We start from the raw sequence: 21001 nt of genomic DNA, 5'->3' as shown, positions 1-21001 counted from the left end.
AATGATGGAGGGCTGGGCAGGATTAGCCAGTGGTTAATGGTAGGTAACTGCCTGGATAGTGAGGTCTTAGGGGTGCCTTTCCTATCAGTGCCAGAAATTCCTGCCCTAAGCAGCCTCCTGGGAGATGAGGTCTGCAGATCTTGGAGAGGACCTTGAAGGTCACAAATCTGGTCAGGAGCAATGCATGTATCCTCTGAACCGAAGCTCATTAAAAGGCCATCTGATTGCTGCTGTGAGTGACAGGGTCTTCAGAGGCTGCTGAGCTGACGGTTAAAAGTTTATCCTCAGGTACAGGTGCAGTTTGCCCCCTTTAATCTGTCCTGCGGGTCCTGGTTCAGGCCAGCCTGTGTGGAAGAACAGTAACAGCTGCCCGCGTTAATTGAGCACTTACTGTGTGACACGCACTCTGCTAGCCTCTGTAGGTACATTGCGTATTTTCATCCTCCAAACAACCTGTCAGGTCTGTATTCTAGGTATTTTGCAGATGAGGACCCTGAGGCACAGGAAGGTTAAGTAGCTTGTCCGTGGTCATACAAGGTGGTAAGTGGGGCAGACAGGTTTTGAACCCAGGTCATTCTGAGTCTGGAGCCCAAACATACTGAGCTGGCGTGGGTTGCCCTTCTTATATACTGGGAGGCGGAGAGAGAGGTTGTAATGTGAAGGGTGGCAGCGGGGGACTCCCAGTGACTTTAGGACACATTGAGTGTAGCCTGCATGTTTTACTAACGAAGAAACCTCAGCCAAGCACGGTCCAGTGGTTTGCCCAAGGCCCCGTAGGTGTTTAATGGCTAAACCACGATGACAATTACAGCTTCCTCGTTAAGTTTTTTCTTCCCCTTCTGCAAAGGTCATCTCTTTTGGCTCTGGGGGTGATGAAAGATTTCACATTTTTACCTCAAGAAGAATCCGGGATAGTAGGGCAGACAAACAGTCCCTTTCTAGAATTGTTATTTGGTCACAAATTATTTAGCCCAGCACCGTGACTTATGATAATAATGTTTGGGTCTTCTCGAGTAAGTTCTAACTACTGGAATTAATATTCTGGACTTCCGACTTCTATATCTATCTTTGAACGCCCGCCAGTTATAACAGAAGGCCTTGTTGGATAATCCAGAATCTCTCTTCAAATACAAAAACAAAAGAATCATTGAGACTAGAATAGAACTTAGAGTCTAAAAAAAAAGATATCTCAAAATATCTATGAAATTAAACTTTTTGTTCTTGAAATGATACAAAATAAGCATCATAACAGTGGGTAATTCTGCGGTGCAGCTCCTGACAATTCGTTTTCAAAACTATTTTTGGTCCATGAATTGTAGTGAGAGCATACAGCTGAATCTCAATGGAATCAGAGAACTTTGAGGGGACAAAAATGTTTGTTTTAAGTCCAGAAACTCTGGTCTTAGACCATTAAAAATAAGGAAGGCAGAAGATGTAATCGCAGGCAACACATTTCTTTCCCCTCGATCAGTCCTAGAATGGACCACTTGATTCCCCAGGGAGAACAACTTCCTCAGCATAAATGCCCGCCTGGGCCAGGCCTTGGTGTCTTATCTGCCATTCAAAGCATCCATTAAAAAAATTTTTTTTAATGTTTATTTATTTTTGACAGAGAGAGAGAGAGACAGAGCATGAGTGGAGGAGGGGCAGAGAGAGAGGGAGACACAGAATCCGAAGCAGGCTCCAGACTCCGAGCTGTCAGCACAGAGCCCGATGTGGGGCTTGAACCCACGAACCACGAACCTGAGCTGAAGTCAGACGCTTAACTGACTGAGCCACCCAGGCGCCCCCCTAAAGGGCCCATTTAAAACCATAGCTTTCTATATGTACATGTTCTAATAATGCTATAATTAATGCTTTATTCTAACAGACATAAGTATATAGTGTGTATATATATATATATATGTATAATAAAATTTACACATTTCAGGCATATAGTGTGAGGAAATGTAGCAACCACCTCAGTCAAGGTCCAGCACATGTAGACCTTGTAGTCCTTTCCCTCGCCTCACCCCCATGTGTCTGCTTGCATCCCTTTCCACTGCATTCACATCGTTGCTGTCTGTGTTATGTCCAGGTTTTATGGATGTTTTCTACACGGGGAGCCACACTAAACAGAAGTGTCTGTGGTTCATCTTTTTATATTAAGAAAAGACAAAAATAAGAAACGGACATCTGTTCTCTGGTGGTGAGAGAAAATTTGGTTTATAATTGATTCACGAAATATGCGTGCAGTCAAAACCACACACCGGTGATCCTATATTTATGTGGCATTATTCATTGCCGAATTTGTCGTTTTGCCATCGGCAATGATACAGGAGTAGCAGTACATTTTTATTTCAAGTAAAAAAATAAATAAATAAAGTGGCAAGTCGAACAGTACATTTGGAAGCTGAGCGGATGCAGGGGTGTTTACTCAGTCAAGCAAGTTAGCAAGCTGCATGGGTCATAAATTTAGGTAGGTTAAAAAAACCAGCACCTGTAAATTATACCTAAATGTGTAAGTACAGTTTCCAAGATTGAAATGCAACAGGAAGAATGACTGTAGTAGGGAACATTATATTTTAAGAGATTATGTTTTATTTAAGAGGACTGTATTTATAGAAAATTATATTGGGGCATCTGGGTGGCTCCGTTGGTTAAGCTTCCGACTTCGGCTCAGGTCATGATCTCACAGTCCGTGAGTTTGAGCCCTGCGTCGGGCTCTGTACTGACAGCTCAGAGCCTGGACCCTGCTTAGGTTTCTGGGTCTCCGTCTCTCTGCCCCTCCCCTGCTCGTGCTCTGTCTCTCTCTGTGTCTGTCTTTCTCTGTCAAAAATAAACATTTTAAAAAAAAGGAAAATTATATTGAAAAGGACTACTGATATTCAAATATTTTTACCACATCATAGCTAAGGTAGCTTACTTTCGGTGCTGCAAACTCACTTTGAGGCCTGGATATTAACATGCAACGGATAACTTCTATAAAGTAACAAAAATTTAAGTATGTTAAGACCAAACTGTATTGTTTTCCTTCATTAGATGAATAGAATATTTTCTGGTTAGGTTTTGTCTCCTTCCAGTGAGAAGGATCTGAAACTTTCATTTTTTTTAATGTTTAAAGAAATTTTTTTAAACATTTATTCATTTTTGAAAGGCAGAGAGAGACAGAATGCGAATGGGGGAGGGACAGAGAGAGAGGGAGACACAGAATCCAAAGCAGGCTCCAGGCTCTGAGCTGTCAGCACAGAGCCTGATGCAGGGCTCGAAATCAGGGACCACGAGATCATGACCTGAGCCGAAGTCGGCCGCTTAACCCACTGAGCCACTCAGGCGCCCCCATTTTTTAAAAAGTTTTAAAGACTGAGTTAGAACTTGATCATGTATCAGAAGCATTGTCTTGCTCAGTAAGCTGTTGCCTAAACCTGCCACAGCTCTTTACCTAGAAAAATTTCTGTTATCTTAGGTTCTTAGAATCCTACAAAGGTGGTACAAAGTAAGCCCGCTAGGAAGATTCTAGACAGACACCGACCACTGTGTGTGGACTACAAGGCAGAATATGGTACGGGCTCATTAAGACCACTCCCCACACCTGCTGCCCCCTGCCCCCACCCTTCTCCCCTCCCCACCCCCCCCCCAAGCAAAGTGTATGTGTTCGGGCTCTCTCGTTCAGGAAAGATCTGTTTTATGGAAGGAATCAGAAAAGCTTCATGCAGCCTGTAACCTTCAGGGTGGGCCTTGAAAACTGATTAGTATTTTAGAGTAATTTTGCTGCCATAGTACAATGTGAAAGGGAAACTGTTTTTCCTTGTAAATTGAAAGAAATTTAATTAAATTGGGACTGGGTGCCTTCTTCAGAACCCCCTCCTTCCTACTTGGCCCCCCACATCCCTTCTCTCCCCTCCCCATCTCTCTCTGCCCAGGCTCTGCAGAACAGTGGGGTTTGAACTCCCGATCTTAATTTCCCTATTGAGAATTCATTTAAAAACAGTTCACTGTCAGAGCCATGTAAAACAAGCCCCCACTGGACTGTTCAGTGTGTGTGTCAACAGACCTACTTAGCCGCCCATTCACACCCTCTCCTCTGTCTCAGTCGCCCGGTGGAACCATGGCAACCCGCACTTGCACACTGGGGCTGCCAGAGCTGAAGACCCTTTCCTGAGATGACAAGTTTCCTTACCTGAGAAACCGTATCAGCCGATTTTACAAAGACAGCAAAAAGCCAGAAAAGCAGCTTATGGGGTCAGCTTTGCATTGCTTTTTCATCTCTGAATTAGTTAGCGTGGCTTTGAAAGGGGGATCATCTTTCATCTTTTTTTTTTAATGTTTATTTATTTTGGGGAGAGAAAAAGAGACAGAGCATGAGCGGGGGGAGGGGCAGAGAGAGAGGGGAGACGCAGAATCTGGAGCAGGCTCCAGGCTCCGAGCTGTCAGCACAGAGCCTGACACAGGGCTCGAACTTACGGACCGCGAGATCATGATCTCAGCCGAAGTCTGATGCTTAACTGACTGAGCCACCCAGGCGCCCCATCTTTCATCTTTTACATCAAATTAAGTCTCATGTCAAGAGCTCACTCTTCTATAATGTAAATAGCACCCTGTTTGGCGGGGGGCGGGGGGGGGTCCCTTTCTGGGTTCATCAGTCTGACTCTCAAACTGAGGTGAGGGGGTGAGGGCAGATGTCAAGAATGCACTCCCGTGTAAAATATCTCTGAGGCAGAATGAACCTGAATAATTTGCAGATAGGGAACTAAATGAAATACCTCCTGTTGTCTTTGCACTCACACGACCTCAGAAAAAAGAAATTACTCTTAGCGTCAACGGGACTTCCAAAAGGATTTGACTCTTCCCTTACCTCATAGCTTGTAGCTGGCCCTTGGAATAGAGTTCTCCCCAACATCTGTTCAGTGTTAATAAGATACGGGGCCAGGGAATCCAGAGCCGAAGAATCCTAGAGGAGAAGAAACAGGCGAAGAAACTTTAGGGAGAGAATATGGCAAATAAGTATTTGGACATGTTTTCGCAAGAGGGAATCTGTTTCATTAGCGGTGCAGAGGAGTTTCTAGTTAACAGAATTGACGCCATTACTGTTAGTCAGCATCCTCCTAAGGTGTTAACCAAACTACCAAGTCCTTTCTTGGTGGAGAAGGGTGTAGACGTATAAGAAAGAAGAGTAGAGTGTCTTAGCGATCTTTCATTATGAAAAGTAAAATGTGCCTGAGCTGGTAGCTAAAGCCCAAATAAGAGGGCTGTTTTCTAAGTGCATCTGTGTGCAATGGAGCCCTCAGGCAGGAAGTATAGTCAGGGGCCGGGGTTTCCATAAATCAAGGCATAGTTTGCATTTAAGGGTTTATGTTTGTCTGTACAGCTCTGTTTTCCTCTCTCTCTCACTGTGGATTCTCATCCACTCTTATGTTCACCCGCTTGATTCTTCATTCTCTAGAGAATGGCTTTCTCCGTGTCTCCAAAGCACGTGCTGGAATATGGCTGCTAGCCGAAGAGCTGGGTTACCACGTCAGCATCATGCCTCTCCATGGCTCCCACTTGCATGTTCCTGGACGAGAGACTCTGACTGGCCTAGGTTGGGTGCGTGGCCCTTCAGGTTTGACCCCCTCAAAAGGGGAGTACTAGGCAGGGACAGATGAGGGGGGCTTTGTAGGGCACTCATGGCAACTTGCCAGATTAGCTCTGTGGGTAGAGCACTGTAGTAATGGCTCTTCTAAACTGAGTGTTGTCTAAACCAGGTCTCTGAAAGTTGGCTGCTCCATGGAGAGCCAGTGAGGAAGCACTTGCCTCTTGCAGGCCCTGTCTCACGGGTGCTGGACGTGGGCCCTCTGCTGTGGTACAGAGGGCCTGGGGACTGTCAGCCCCATCTCCTCTGACTCCCACTGTCCATGGCCTGTTCTCTGGTAGCGTCCTTTACATTCTCGTTACTCAGAGCAGCCAGATGCTGTACTCCTACAATCAGTCTCATCAGTCAGAACGAGAGTGCAGGTTGTTGGCATTTCAGAGGGTGTGTTGGGCTGTGCCTGCCTTCTCCTCCCTTTGCTCCATCACCACTGCGTCCTCTTGCCACATGCAGGGCAACAAGAATCTTCCTTGAGAAGTACCAGGGAAATAACTGCACAGAACCAGCCAGTTAATGGGCTAGTTGTGTGCGTCTGTGTGAGCACATGGGATCTGGAACTCGAACAGAATTGGCTTGGTCTGTGTTTATATCTATGCACATACACACACGAATGTGCACCTAATCCAGGACAGATCTAAATCCCCACAGAACCAGCCAGGGAATGGGTTAAACCTTGGTTCTGGCTGCAAGGAGAGAATGGGGAAAAGAAGACTTATCTTTTACCTTCCACGCCTTCCAGTAAATTAGTCAGCCCTCGGCCACGCTGGCAGCAGCTGGTCTCTCCTGTCCCTCCAGCTATATTGGCTTCAGGGAAAAGCTCATCAAAAACCCATACATCAGGAAAGGCCTAGAAATTAATGCCTGTTGAGAAGAGCCAGGTCACAGCTTTGCTCCCGCATGAACTCCAGCCATAAGTTGGAGCACCGAATTCTAAACTAGCAGTGTGGCACACGGCGCCCTGGCACCCCCACTGTCAGACCCCACCCACGTACCCCATCCTCTGTATTTCCCAACAGAGGTTACTCACCATCCCATGGCTCAGTCGGCTGTCGAGCTGACTCAGGTAGCAATTGCAGAAACACTTTCAACAGACTGTCCACTTTGGACCTTCCCTAGAACTGGCAGAGGAGAGGGTAAGATGGAGAGGAGGGAGCATCTTTGAATTATTGGGCCAGTTCTAGTTTGCGTCCCCATTTGCACTTTCCTTAGGAAAGACACTAACCTTGTGGGTGGCGGCAAAGAAGCGACTACCGTTTGACCTGTACTAGTGTCACAGCTCACTTGGCTTTGGTTTTCTCAGTTGTCGAACAAAGTTGTTAGGAGGATTGAGTAAGGTCCTGCTATAAAGCAGAAGACATGGTGCCTGAGACATGGTAAGCCCCCAGTAAGACGTCAGCTTGTGTTGTTATTTATCGAGTACCTGTTATGCGCCAAGCCCCGTGGGAGGTATTTTCCGGATAGCCACTCTAATCCTCACATCGGTCACGCAAAGTGGATCTTGTTTGTTCCTTTTGAGGAGATGAAGTCCGGGACATCTCACGTGTCCAAGGTGAACCGGTGTGTGAAAGTGCCGGAATCGAACCAGGCTAGCCTGGCAAAGCCGTGCCACCACTGTGGTTTCCAGAGTAAACAGTGTATGAGCAGACATCCTCTGTGTAAATGGGCCTGGGGCCATGTGCTAAACAACCCGCTGCTCCACGCAATTCAGGGTAATTCATATCCACTGAGTAAACGGACCATTCTGGGCAAGAGTTCTCTTGTGTCAACTTGCCTGTTCTAGGAATTCTCAGTATATACGTTGGAGCCCAACCAAAAATTCAGTGTGAGGCTGGTATTTCTTGAGATACCCCATGGGGCTTAACTAATACTAAGCTGAAGCGACTGTCTTATGCAGTGGTTTCACCCATGGGGCTCTTCCTTGGCATCTCCCAAGAGAGGACCTTTTAGAATAGCTCTGACACCCCTCAGTCCTGTGTCTCCAGGGGCACAGCCAGCACGCGCCCCCACAGGCTCACTGCCTTGATACCCCTCTCCTCACACACTAGCCTGAATTAGATGTTCTCTCTGTGTTCTCACAACACCTGTGCAAGCATGTTAGTGCGACCTGTCACATTGCTTTTGCGTGTGTCCTCGTGTCTTCGTGCCTGACTGAGAGGATGTGTCTTCGTGCTTGAGAGGAAAACGCTACGACCTACTCATCTCGCAGCCCCCGAATTTATCACACTTTTAGGAACACCAACAATAACCACACATGATCATAGTTGACATTTACTGGGTACTTACTTTTTTTAATGTTTGTTTGTGAGAGAGAGAGCGCACAATCAGAGGAGGGGCAGAAAGGGGGGTAGGGAGCAGAGGATCCAAAGCGGGCTCCAGGCTCTGCACTGACAGCAGAGAGCCCAACGCAGGGCTCCAACTTACAAACTGTGAGATCACAAAGTGAGCCGAAGTCGGATGCTCAACTGACTGGACCACCCAGGCACCCTGCGCCATACCATATGCATTTTCCATGTAGGTACTATTGTGATCCTCACTTTAAAGGCAAGGAAGCTGAAGCACAAAGAGGTTCATTCACCCCCAAAGTCTCAGAACTGTAAGTGGTAGATCTGGACATGAATCCAGGCAATTTGCTTCTAGAACCAAGCTTTTCACGGTACTCTCTGACGCCGCCATGTAATAGATGCTTAATTAATTAATATTTACAAATGGATATACATGTGGATGGGATTTCTGTGTTTGGAGAAATGTGATATGGCCTGTGACATACTTAAGTGTCTTCCATAATGAGCATCATGGAGCTCTCTGGTACTTTCTGCGTCTTGTATTCTGCACTTCTCTCTGCCTGCTTGCACAGGCGAGGCACATAGCACCATGCTTGTGAACTTGAGTTCGGCACAAAAGCACTTTCTGCCTCAGCCGTTGACAGAGTCGTCCCGCTCCTGTGGGCATGTGACTTATTTGGAAAGTGGAAATAGTAACGGGAATAATAATTACACAGTAAATTTAGAATAATGGGAATAGTTAGAGGGAATTAAGTCCCCATTCTTGGAACACAGTTCAGGTTCAACAAACATGAGCAGATTTTGTTACTGTTGCTGCTGTCGAGAACATTGTCCTATCAGTGGACAAGAAGTTCTGAGCCAGTGTGAGTGATACTGAGTGATATTGCTGCAGCCTGAAATTTAAGGTCGTCAACCTCATAACAGAGATGTTTCGACCTGTGAGTTTCAGAGGACTGCAAAGCAGTCCAGAGCTAACGGAGTCTTCATTCAATACCGACGTCTTAGTCCGGTGGTGCAACCTGTGGGGTTCAGGGAGCCTCAGCAGAGAAGGGAACGAGGGACATCCATGGTCAGCACGGCTTCAGTGGCAGAGTGGACAGCTGTGGAACAAAGGCTGTCAGGAGATAGCTAGCAGCTAACGAGAACTAACTACCGTTTATTATACGGTTGGCAGTGAACTTCGCGCATAGTAGAGATTCATCCATTCATTCAATGATATTGAGCCAGGCACTCTTCTAGGCTCAGGGAGTCAATAATGACCAAAACAGATATCTAGGATATTCAGGCTTTATATGCCTCATCTCTACCAACAGAGTCATGTTTGATAACACTGTGATATAGATGCTATCTGTCTCGTTGGATAGTTCCATTAGATGATTTGATTACATGAGGGAGCTGAGTCTCAGAGAGAGGTTAACCATGCTTGAGACCTCATAACTGGAAAGTGGTGAACTTGGGATTTGAATCTAGTTCTTTCTGATGTTGAGGTCCATGCCTTAACCACAGTATGATGTCAAGTAAAGAGTAAATGCTAGAATCCAGTGTGTCTGCCTCTGTGTGTGTGTGTGTGTGTGTGTGTGTGTGTGTGTGTGTGTAGGAGGGGAAGGATACTTAATTCAGAAATATGAATAGCTGTCCTTGCAACACAGAAAAAATTGTGATCATCAATTTGCCGAACTCGAGCGGCTTCTAATCTTGAGCTCAGTCTATCGTTTTACTCTCTTCTGGTCAAAATCAACATGTCCTTGGCTGCCCTCAACAAAGAGAAAAACTTTTACGCTTAGGCTGATAAGCAGACAGAAGCCCTGAAATCCAGCGTTTCATTCCCAAGCATGCTGAGTAACTCCTGGGTGCCCTCCAGAGCCTGGACAAGGCAAGTGGGCACCCTGCCTGTTGAGATGTTGCCCAAACCCATGGAGCTAGTGTTCAAATGTCATTGACTTTGCATAGAAAGAGTGAAATGCTGTGGGTTGTTCAGGGCTGTGGATGGTGGGGCGCAGAGCCAGTGGGCCGCTACTGACCCATTCGTTTGGGCCTTTCGCGTGGCCGTTCTCCACGGATTGGGAAAGAAGTGTCAGATGCCGCTGAAAGGGAGAAGTGGGGAGGTCAGTTGGCCATTGCCAGGAGGCACACAAATAGCCCACAAGTAATTCTGTGTTTGGGGTCAGGATCTTGGTGGCTTCATTTTGTTTCCAGGGGATGCCGTTGTTTCTGCCACTTAGCTGTACCCAGGCTGCCAGTTCCAAAGCTGTTCTACTTCCACTCGGATCCTGTCACCGTGACCTCACAGTGCAGGGGCAGTGTAGTCAAGGGGGAAGGACACTGTGCCGAGACATCAGGAGACCCGGGTTTGGGCTCTCTCTCTGTGCCAGCTGGCAGGGAGACCTTGGACAAGTGCCTTCGTTCTTGGGCTTTCCTTTTTGCACTCATAAAGTAGCAGGCAGAACCAGAGGGGGTATTTCCTATGATCCCTTCCGGCTCTAAAATTATGAGTTTGTTAATGCTTATTTGTAGGCTTAAAGTGTCTTTTTTATTCTCCTGCCCTGTATTCAAAAGCACGTTTCCTGCTCCTTAAGCACAGCATTTTTTCCATTGCTTCCATGCCCACTGGGCTGGTCCTTAGTGTTTGATAACTCTTTGTTGAATTAATGGATGACTTTACGAGGAAATATGAATGAGTGAAACCATGGGCACCCGCTGGTGTAGCTTCCGGACCATGGTTGCCGAAGGATCCCGATAACCCAGCTGAAGCATTCGAGTGACGCGGGCCCGTTGAAATCAGCTTCTAACTCTTGCTGCTGCTGTTGCATATGCCTTGTTTTTCACAATGATGGACTAGCATGAGTAGGGTTTATGTAACCACTTTTTTTCAATAATGAAGTGTTTTTCCGTGTCACTAATAATATCTTATTTAATTTTTAATGGATGCAACCTAGGCTATTGGAGGGTTTTAAGTAGTTTATTTACCCAATCCCTTAATCTTTCACGTTGAGTTCATTCAAGTTTTTCCATATTACGTACAACGTGACCAAAGATTCCGATTTATTTTCAAAATAAAATGTATTGCTTTTGTTAACAGGGAAAATGTCTCCGATGAGTAATACTGTTCCCGTGACACCACTGGCCATCCCTGCTTAAACTAACATGGTGGTCAGTCTACCGGAAGGTGGTGTGGAAGCTACTGAATGCAGGGTGGCCCTTGCTGTCCGTGTGCAAAGAGACAGTGATTGCTATCAGATATACTGCCACTGAATGAGAAGAAAACAGTTTCCTAAATCCAAAGCAGTGTCCCTAAATCCAAAGCAATTTCCATTTCCCCTCTTGAACAGAATTAGGAGAAAATGTGGGTGTCTGGGTTGTACAGGAAGAAGATCCAGCCCAAGATTGGAGGCCTGGGTTAGAGCTCCCCTCTGTTCTTGGCCTCAGTCAAAGAGCTGAACCCTCTGGGCCTTGGTTTATTTTTCTGTGAATGAGAATATTAGTATTATTGTTAGTCCTGCCTGCCCTTTCATCACTGGTTCAGAAGACAGAAGCAGGGGAGGTTTGAGCATAAAATGAAATCGTAGGTACAAGGCTAGTTTGAAGCATTAAAGTAAATGTTGTACAGAAGTGAGTTACAGAGAACGTGGGTCACTGGTTCTTTGTGTACCGTTCATCTCTGGAACTGTGAGCCGAAATGTATTGAGAGTTAACAGCGGTTTTTGAGCAAATCCTTACCGCACACATCACCGCTATTAAGAGGGAGCAAAAGCAGTAATTCAACCCTCTGCTCTCTGCAGGCTTTTTTGTTTCTAATCCTTGCCAGATGTAGACTGGCCGTGAGCCCAGAGGGTGAGTGCTTTCTGATAGAGGTGGTTTTGTTCTTGTCTCCCTTTTAGACAAAGAATTCTTGAAGGAGAAGGAGAAGTTGGAAATGGAGTTAGCAGCAGTGCGGACCGCGAGTGAGGACCACCGGAGACACATCGAGATCCTGGACCAGGCTCTGAGCAACGCCCAGGCCAGGGTCATCAAGCTGGAGGAGGAGGTGAGACGGGGTGAAGACATAACCCTGAGGGCCTCTGCTTCGTTTTCCTAACCAGCACCCCTGCCCGGAGCCAACTCCAAGGCGTTAAGTCAGGGGAGGGATGTAGGAGGCCTCCCAAATAAAAGTTCATACAAACACAGTTTATACAGCCCAGAACTAGGCAGAGTATGAAAGACAGCCGTGAGAGAGCACACTTTCCGCCTGAAAGCCAGCCTACCGCCCATTGGTGGGCAGGTGTCCAGGGCTGGAAATAAATGGAGGGATTGGAAACCACTGGTGCCTGTGGAGAAAAGAGACTAACCGTTTAAAAAAAAAAAAAAAAAAAAAAGAGTTTATCTGCTCTGTCTCTGGGCTTTTGATTGCATTAAAAAAAAAAGGGAGGGGGCAAAAGTGTCCCCCCAAAAGTGGAGGTGGCATTCAGCAAACCAGGCTCCAGTTTCCAGAAGTTGGCTCAGCTGGGCAGTGACTTCCGTAGTGCAGGAAATTTTGAGCCCTCTCAAGCATTATGGATGTAGCGGTCTCTGATTAAATCAACTCTTTAGATTAAGTTTTGTGAGGTAGACTTTGCTTTCCGGCCTACTGTGGAAGAACTTGAACGGCCATTTCTGAGGTTCAGGCTGTGGATGTGGTGGCAGGAAAGGAGAGGCCCGGGCAGGTAGATGGGAGCCTTCTGGACCACCCCTGTGGGCTCCCTGAGGTGGCAAATCCCCGCTATTACAGGGGCTGTTCTGCCCAGAGCCACGTGGAAAATAGAAGCTCATATTCCACACGAAGTACTGACCTGGGTGCTTGGCACACAGAAAACAGTGCTCTTGTCAATCCAACTGTGGCTGAAAACGAAAAGCTGCTCCTTCAGAAGACATGTCCTGACGCTGGGTAACCCCGGTGTCCCAGCACCTTCGACTTCAAGGTTCAAGCAGCTGAAGGGGGAGACTGTTAAATCAACAAAGGTCTTGCCCATTAGAAGCCTTTTAAACCCATGAATCCTAGTATAGAAACTGCAATTTACAAAAATGTTTATTTTTGAGAGAGAGAGAGAGCAAGTATGCATGTGAGAGAGGGTGGGAGGGGGCAGAGAGAGAGGGAGAAAGAATCCCAAGCAGGATCAGTGCCACAGAGCCTGTCTCGAGGCTCAGTCTCATGAACCGTGAGATCCTGATCTGAGCCGACATCAAGAGTTGGACGCTTAACCGACGGAGCTGTCCAGGCGCCTCTGCAGAAACCGCAATTTTAAGACTAGCATGAGGACCCCAAGCAGCAGTCCCAGAGGATTCTCTGTTGCCACTCATTAAGTAGGAAGTACATTTGCTGCAGACAGCGACCTTAATCCCTCAAGGACACAAGGTCTGTTTGGAGAAAGGGAGGCCAGGACTCCTCATTAAGGTTGTCACTGAAATTTCTTATTCAGGCTCCATCTCCATATATGGAGCCAAAGAGAATTAAAATTTTTTATATCTTTTCATTTTAATATTTCTAATAAAATACAAGCTAATTGTGAGTTCCTTAAAGACAGGTTTTTTATAATCATTGGTATGGATCTTTTCTTGTTGTTACAGAAGGTCTTTGATTGCATGGAGCTCCTCCAAAATCTTTGTCCCCCTTCCAGCATGACTCCCTGTTCTCATTAAACTTTCTTTTGAAAGGTCTTCATTCAGTTCAGGTAGCCCAAATTGAGTGCGTACCCTGACTTCTTTGACTCCAGAGCCAGACTATGGTGAATTAGAATCCTGACCCTACGATGTGTCAGTCTGCGACCTTGAGCAAGTCCTGTGACCTCTTCAGTCCTCAGTCTTCTCTCTCATAAATGGAGATAATACAGCAGTTGTGTTCTTACTGTCATCAGGAGGATTCAACGAGATAATTGCATGTAAAGCACATGCTTGGCATGGAGGAGCTCCAAAAATGTTGGCTGATAAAACTGTTATTCTTTTTTTTTTATGTTATTTATTTAGTTTGAGGCAGAGAGAGCAGTGGGGGAGGGGCAGAGAGAGAGGGAGAGAGAGAATCCCAAGCAGGCTCTACACTGTCAGAGCAGAGCCCCACGTGAGGTTCAGACTCATGAACCATGAGATCACGACCTGAGCCAAAATCAAGAGTCACTCGCTTAACCGACTGAGCTACCCAGGCGCCCCTTAACTGTTATTCTTAATCACACTCAACCTAATATCCTCATTGCTAGACTTAAGGCTGATACAAAGGTGAATGAGACAGATCCGTGCCTTCAAGGAACTTGCTATTGATTAGGAATAGCAATTCTCTGTTTAGCAAACATTTGTTGAGTACTTTGCAGGATGTCAGGTACTGTTGCAGGCATTAGGGACATACTGTGTCCTCTGCCCAACAGGGACCACAATGAACAGATCTCATGGCCCTTCTGTTCGAATGGCTGCACGCGCAGAAAACTGTATACAGTGTAGGATGTGCTGTAAGTAGTGTATGAATGATACTCACAAAATGTTTCATCAGATCAGTCCTCTTCTGGCACAGGAACCTGCAGTTAGTGGGTCCTTCAGTGTCTGTTCCGTTGAAACAAGTCATCAAAAGCACAGTGAAGGAAAGAGTTTGATGGACACTGATGCCAAGAGCAGGTTTAGAGAAGGCTGTAAGGTTGCTGCCCCCTACCCCCCACCACGAAAGGTCAGAAGCACCTCCATTTTATTTCAGTGGGCTGGGATATAGGTATAGCTCAATACGGTGCTGTCTGCTAAGTTGAGAAACCGCCTTTTGCAGCAAACTCTTAAATCACTAGCATGTTCCAGCTTGCCGGTGCAATCGTGGGTTGAACTCAGGATCTGAATCACCTGCAAGGCATCAGCACACCCAGGTGCAGACAGGAAATACCATCTGGTGTCTTCTCACCCACAACCAGATCAAGTCAACACCTCAGCCTGGTTTTTGGCATGAGCCAGTTCCCAGAAAGTTAGAATTGGGCCTGGGATTTATGGACATGGGCCAGACTCCTAATTGGAAGAAAACAAAGTTTTCATGATTCTGAATCTGTGCCTGATGGGACATTTACATAAATCCTTTTTACCTTAGTTTCCGTCTCCTCAGTTTACAGGTAGTCTTTGGGGCTGTTAACTACTCCTCTGTAAAGGGCTCTGAAGTCTTTTAGGAGAAAGTTACTCCACAAATATCTGAATAGGAAATTTTATATTTATTCACACATAAATGGGTACACATGGATGTATACATACACCTACAGTTATTATAGAAGATTTGAAAATTGCAGAAAAGAATAAGGAAGATGAAAAGCTACTGTTGTGCCATACACATAAACATGGTGATGCTTTTAAGTAATTTCCAGTCCTTTTTTAATTAAAAGAATTTTTTTAACATGTATTTATTTTTGAGAGACAGAGCGAGACAGGGCACGAGTGGGGGAGGGGCAGAGAGAGGGGGGTACACAGAATCCAAAGCAGGCTCCAGGCTCCGAGCTGTCAGCACAGAGCCCGACGCGGGGCTCGAACTCACAGACCGCGAGCTCATGACCTGAGCCCAAGTCGGCTGCTTAACCGTCCAGTCTTTTTTTTTAAATTTATTTACTTATTTATTTTGAGAGAGAGAGCAAGCATGAGTGGGGGAGGGGCAGAAAGAGAGGGAGAGAGAGAATCCAAAGCAGGCTCCAAGCTGTCAGCACAGAGTCCGACACGGGGTTCCATCCCACGAACCTCCATGAGATCGTGACCTGAGCCCAAATCAAGAGTGGGACGCTTACCTGACTGAGCTACCCAGGCGCCCCTTCCAGTCTTTTTTTATGCATAGACAATAGATAGATGGGCAGGCAGAGTTTTGAGCACGTATATAGTTTTTGATTCTGGGTTTTTTACTTAACGTTATAGAACAAGATTTTCCTTGTGGCACTGAAAACTCTTTACTGGCTTCCTTTTCAGTGTCTGCAAATGCTGTGATCGTTAAGCGATTACCAAGGATGGAGCTCAGAGCTATACACGCTACTGAAAGCGGGCACCGTAGTAGGGTCTTTAATTCCTGGTGGCCTTTGTCTGAATCCTTTCTGCCCCAGCGCACCAGGGGGATGGCGGTAGGGAAGGCACATGCACTTGCAGTTCAGATAGGACCCCGGGTAATCCAACCCCCCACCTCCACCCCAGCTTTGAGTACTGCCGGTCTGAGTTCTCTGCTGCTCTTCACTGTCCCCTGCTCAGCTACGAGAGAAGCAAGCCTATGTGGAGAAGGTTGAGAAGCTCCAGCAGGCCCTGAGCCAGCTGCAGTCTGCGTGTGAGAAGCGAGAGCAGATGGAGCGGAGACTGCGGACCTGGCTGGAGAGAGAGCTGGATGCGCTGAGAACGCAGCAGGTGAGGCTGAGAACCCAGCAGGTGAGGCCGGGGACCCAGCAGGTGAGGCTGAGAACCCAGCAGGTGAGGCCGGGGCCACACATCCACCCAGCACCTGCTCTGCAGCCAGCACCTGCTGTGGTTCAGGCTGTGCACTATGCCTTGGTGAATGAGAACTCCATCCCCAGCGGGCCAACGTAGCAGCCAGCGGAGGGACCAGGCAGTCCGTGCATTGCAGTGACGAAAGAGAGAAAGTGGTGGCCACCGGGGTGGTACCGGGGTGGTGGTACCGGGGGCGCAGGGCACAGCGGAATGTGGCTGTAGACAGCCTCACAGAGGGGGACCCTTGAGTTGGACTTGGAAGAGATGAGTTTGTTGGACATTCCGGGGAAAGAACACCAGAGATAGGAGGAGGATTTTGCGTAAGGGAGAGAGGTACGAAACAGCGGGGCGAGTTCCGGACGGCTGGGTACAGCTAGCTGGGGGAGAATGCAGCGAGGTGGCTTGTGAGGGGGCATTTGGTCAGGTTGAGAGATTGTACTTTTTCCTGTAGTCAGCAGAGAACCGGTGACTGGAGTATGTTTAAGGCAGAGAGGAACATGGTACAAGACTGGAGAAACAGCCCTCTGGGAGGGTCTGGAGGGGTGAATGTTGAAGTTAAGGGAGCCAGGCTATGGGTGGGACTCTAAGGGGGAGTCAGTAAGAGGGTGAAATTAGTAGGGTGTGATCACCGGTGAGTGTTGAGAGGTAAAAGAGAGGAAGGATTCAGGACTATCACTAGACTATAATATTGGCCATAAGCTCCTAGTTTTGCCTTTCCTTCTTTCTGCCAATAACAGCTGTCCATATGACTTTGCTGTTAATAGCTTAGAGTACAACGCACCAGCCTAGGGCCCGTGTGTGCCTCAGCAAGGGGAAAAGTCATGCCGGAAAGTTCTGCAGCTGGGCCGGGCTCCATTACACGCTGGTCAAAGGCCCCCGGCTCCAGAGAGAGCCTGGGCTTGTGTGTCCTCAGCCAGTGGGCTGAGCCCTCTCTGCAGCTGGTGAAGGGTGTGTTCTAAGTTGGGAACCAGGGAAACACTAGACAGGGCTCCATGGAATTATCTACTGGATAGAGCATAGTGGTTGTGGTTGGAATACTTGAAAACACTTGAAAGCATCTGTTCAGTCCAGCTCAGCTCTTTCCCATGGCAGGCGCACACATTTCCCTCTGGGTGTGTGTACTTGGCCAGGGAAGGAGGTGTTAGTGAGATTGCCCAGAAAATTAAGGAACCCACCCAGCCTCCCGCCATCTTGGCTTAGTTGATGGCTCATAGGAAGGGTGAGTCTGTCTCTGGACTTCACATGCATCTAACCTGAGCCATATTCCCTGGTACTTAAGGTCCACCCTTCAGTTCTTCTCAGTTACTGAGATCTTAACCTCCCCACACTGCAGGCAGGCTTCTCTGGTGCCTGGTACTGTGCTGGCACCCGGTGGATACTTACGAGCTTTTGGCTGACAAAAAGGGCACGTCTCAATACTCAGAGCAAAAAAGAAGTTTCTTTTTCAGTTAATGTGCCACCCACACCCTACAGTTAGATTCCTTATCCTTGGATCTTCTATTTTGAGTGCTGTGAAAGCAGACTCAACTCCATTATCTTTGTTATTATAAGTACTCTCTCTCCACCTTGGGAGGTAAAATAGTACTTAGCATCATTTGAGGCTGAGACGAGGTAAAGGAGAAATGAAGGTAAGAGGAAGGGAAAGGAACGTTTTTAAGAATTCACAATTTTATCTTTCTTGCAAAGAGCTCAAAATAATTTTCACGTCTTGTTACCACAGCAGTCCTATGAGATAAAAGAGAGAAGGTGGGGTGGGGGGGGATGCTCTTGAAGAGGAAAATTAGGCACAGGGCAGTTAAGAGGCCAGCCCAAGGTCATTAGCTAATTAGGACATTCCTCCCAGGTGAAAACACGAAGGACAAAGGATTGTATGTGTATTGTTCACTGTGGTATCCCCAAGCAGAGGGTACGTGTTCAGTAAATATTTGTGGACTAGTGAGTGGGCAGCAGAAGCTGGCCCACCTGACCCTCAACCCGTTTTTCTGGCCAGGATATGTACCCATTAGACCGTGCTATCTCTGTGTTCTTGAACATTGAAATTCATGCATTTATTTAGATAACTCTTAATGACCTGAATGAAGGGCCCTGGGAAGAGGTGCCGTGATCTCATGGGAGGTCAGAAGGATGTTGAAGAAATAAGCCAGCTGCAGTGACGTCAACAAGGGATTTAGAAAATGACAAGCAGAGATAGCAGCTTAGCCAGGCTGTGGGATATTGTTCTTAGAGAGTTTCTAACAGCAGGGGAGCCTCTCATCTCGATGGAGGGGTTCATTTTTCCCCCTGCTTGAGGCCGGTGCCTGGCCAGAGGGGGGGGTCAGCGGCTTCCTGTACAGGTTGATGAGGACAGTTACGTGCTTTCTGCTCCATTCTTGCCTAACCGTTGGTTACTGGCAAGCAACCACCAGATTCTAGAATATTTGTAATTATAGCTTTAAAAAACTGACTAGAAACATATGGGTTCTAGAAAGCCCCTGGGCCCACTTGCTGTCACCTCTGTGGTAGGATTGGACTCTGGTGACTGCAGCTCGCGTGTAAGCTGTTGCTCTGGGTAATGGGTGTGCCTCAGGGTAAAGTGTTCAGGTACCCCTCACCTTGCAACCAGCCCTGCCATTTACAGTTTGTGATCGCTGGAAAACACGAGGGCAGTGTGCGTCCCAGGACGTAGAATAACTGGGGCGAAATTCTCTCCTGAAGGCAGAACTTCCTCAAAACCCCGCCGTCCTGGAAGTCGTGCTGTTCAGAGGAAATAGTATCCCTGAGTCAAAAGGGGGGGGGGGGGGGGAATCTGAAATGTCAGTATCCTCGGCTTGTGACCACCGCTTTACTTCCAGACACAGATGAAAAGAAAGGGCTGACAAGCTCGACTTGCATTGGAGGTTTCTGGTAGCACTTTACTTTGGCTGGCCCTTTCAGATTCATTAAGTGCTTTCATATGCACTATCTTATTTGATTCTGAGGCTCCTCTGTGGCACAAGCACTCCTTGCTCTGGGTCCCAGATGGGAAGTGTGGGGGGACGTGTACCTCAGGGCATCTGGCTCCCCCTTCCTTTGCCTTTACATCTTATGTCCCAGCCTCCAGGGGCAACAGACAGGGGGAACCACTTCCTTGGCCCCCAGGGAAAATGCCCTAGCCCAGCAGGCCAAGCCCTAGTTCCTGTTTTCGCTTTTGGGATAAATGAACGGCAGGACGCCAGACAAGCCGCTTGTAGTCGTGCGGAGCTGTGTGGCCAGACAGTCCCCCCGGTGCGACCCTCCTCCTGAGTAGCTGAGGGATAACCGAACAGTTCATTTCGCCTCTCAGAGGCCTGGTTCTGTCATCTCTAACACTGGGAGGATGTTGTGTCCCAGGCTCTTCCGTGAGAGAGTGCAATGAGATGGAGACTTTGGGAGGTGAGGCGGCCTGGCGGTGGGAGCTGTCGAGTCTGGGTTACCCGCGCCTGAGAGGCAGCAGAGAGCGTGAGGGCGGCGTGGGAACGTGCCGCGGGATCGGCGCGAAGCGTGCGCGCTGCGCACCGTGTGCACGGTCTGGCCCTTTTCTGGATCCGGGTGTTCTTTCTCCTGCTTCTGCAGAAACATGGGAACGGCCAGCCAGCCAGCGTGCCGGAGTATAATGCCCCAGCCCTCATGGAACTTGTGAGGGAGAAGGAGGAGCGGATCCTGGCCCTGGAGGCCGACATGACCAAGTGGGAACAGAAGTATCTGGAGGAGAGTACCATCCGCCACTTCGCCATGAATGCCGCCGCCACTGCCGCGGCTGAGAGGTGAGGCCGGCCTGCGGTGCGGCCGGGGGACTCGTTCACACACTGCAAGGACATCCACACAGCGGAGAACTCTGTGGGCCTCCAGCGGGGTGTGGCGAAAGGGTATTTGAGGCTGTTCTCTAACAGGGGGCGTGTTTCACGGACCCACCGTCGGGCTCTGTGCTGGCAGCTCGGAGCCTGCTTGGGAGTCTCTCTTTCTCCCACTCTTTGTGCCCCTCTCCTGTTCATACGCTCGCTCGCTCTCGAAACAAATAACCGTTTTTTAAAAATTAGCTCAGGATGCTCTATAATTCCCGAAGGAGTTCTGTTGAACCGTCAGCTTGTCTGTATGAGCAGGGGCTCACCTGTGCATGTGGGAGCCCGGACCTGACTGGCCGTGCATCCCACCACCAGCCAGGGCCCCCACTGCCTCCCCACCCCTCCCCCGCCAGTTTTTTGTGGGCCCGTAGATGCTCTGGGCGTTTACTTCAGAGTCATTTGGGATTTTTCCACGTTTAGGGTCAACATATATGGAAGAGATCCTCAAATCGCAAAGGAGCACCCATAGAACTGGACTTTTATACAGGCTGTTGTTATACCATCTGGGAGGGTGGGATCTGAACCAGGTGAGGAGTAAAGACTCGGGATGCAACCCGATCATCTGGTCAGTCCCACATTTGGGGGGATGTGCTGTTTCTTCAACGAGGAAGAGAAGGCCTGTCGGGGTGGAGGGCATATGGGGGTGCTCTGTAAGGTCTCATAACTCATGTAGAGAAGACCCCTCCCCAGCACCCCAGATGTTACCTCCAGGGACTTGGAGAGAGAGCAGTGCCACCCACAAGGACACAGGTGCCTTCACTGGGTGCCACACACTGGTACCTGGGGAGACCTGCAGACCCGTGTGGAAAATGACTACCGGGGATCATTTTCTAGGGCTCACGTGTTACCTA

General features: G+C 48.0%; 1 protein-coding gene across 5 annotated transcripts in view; it reads left to right on the top strand.

The window, feature by feature from the left end:
• Positions 1-21001, top strand: part of AMOTL1 (angiomotin like 1) — a 145787-nt gene that overhangs the window by 115099 nt on the left and 9687 nt on the right. For all 5 annotated transcript variants that reach the window (XM_042957682.1, XM_042957681.1, XM_042957680.1 and 2 more), the window contains 3 exons: positions 11769-11914; positions 16081-16230; positions 19882-20072. In XM_042957682.1, the coding sequence (XP_042813616.1) occupies positions 11769-11914; positions 16081-16230; positions 19882-20072 (487 nt within the window). The remainder of the gene's footprint in view (positions 1-11768; positions 11915-16080; positions 16231-19881; positions 20073-21001) is intronic.

This window comes from Panthera tigris, chromosome D1, assembly GCF_018350195.1.
Source record: "Panthera tigris isolate Pti1 chromosome D1, P.tigris_Pti1_mat1.1, whole genome shotgun sequence".
Taxonomy (NCBI): domain Eukaryota; kingdom Metazoa; phylum Chordata; class Mammalia; order Carnivora; family Felidae; genus Panthera; species Panthera tigris.
Note: the sequence above shows the minus strand (reverse complement) of the source record. Positions and strands in the feature narration are given on the sequence as shown.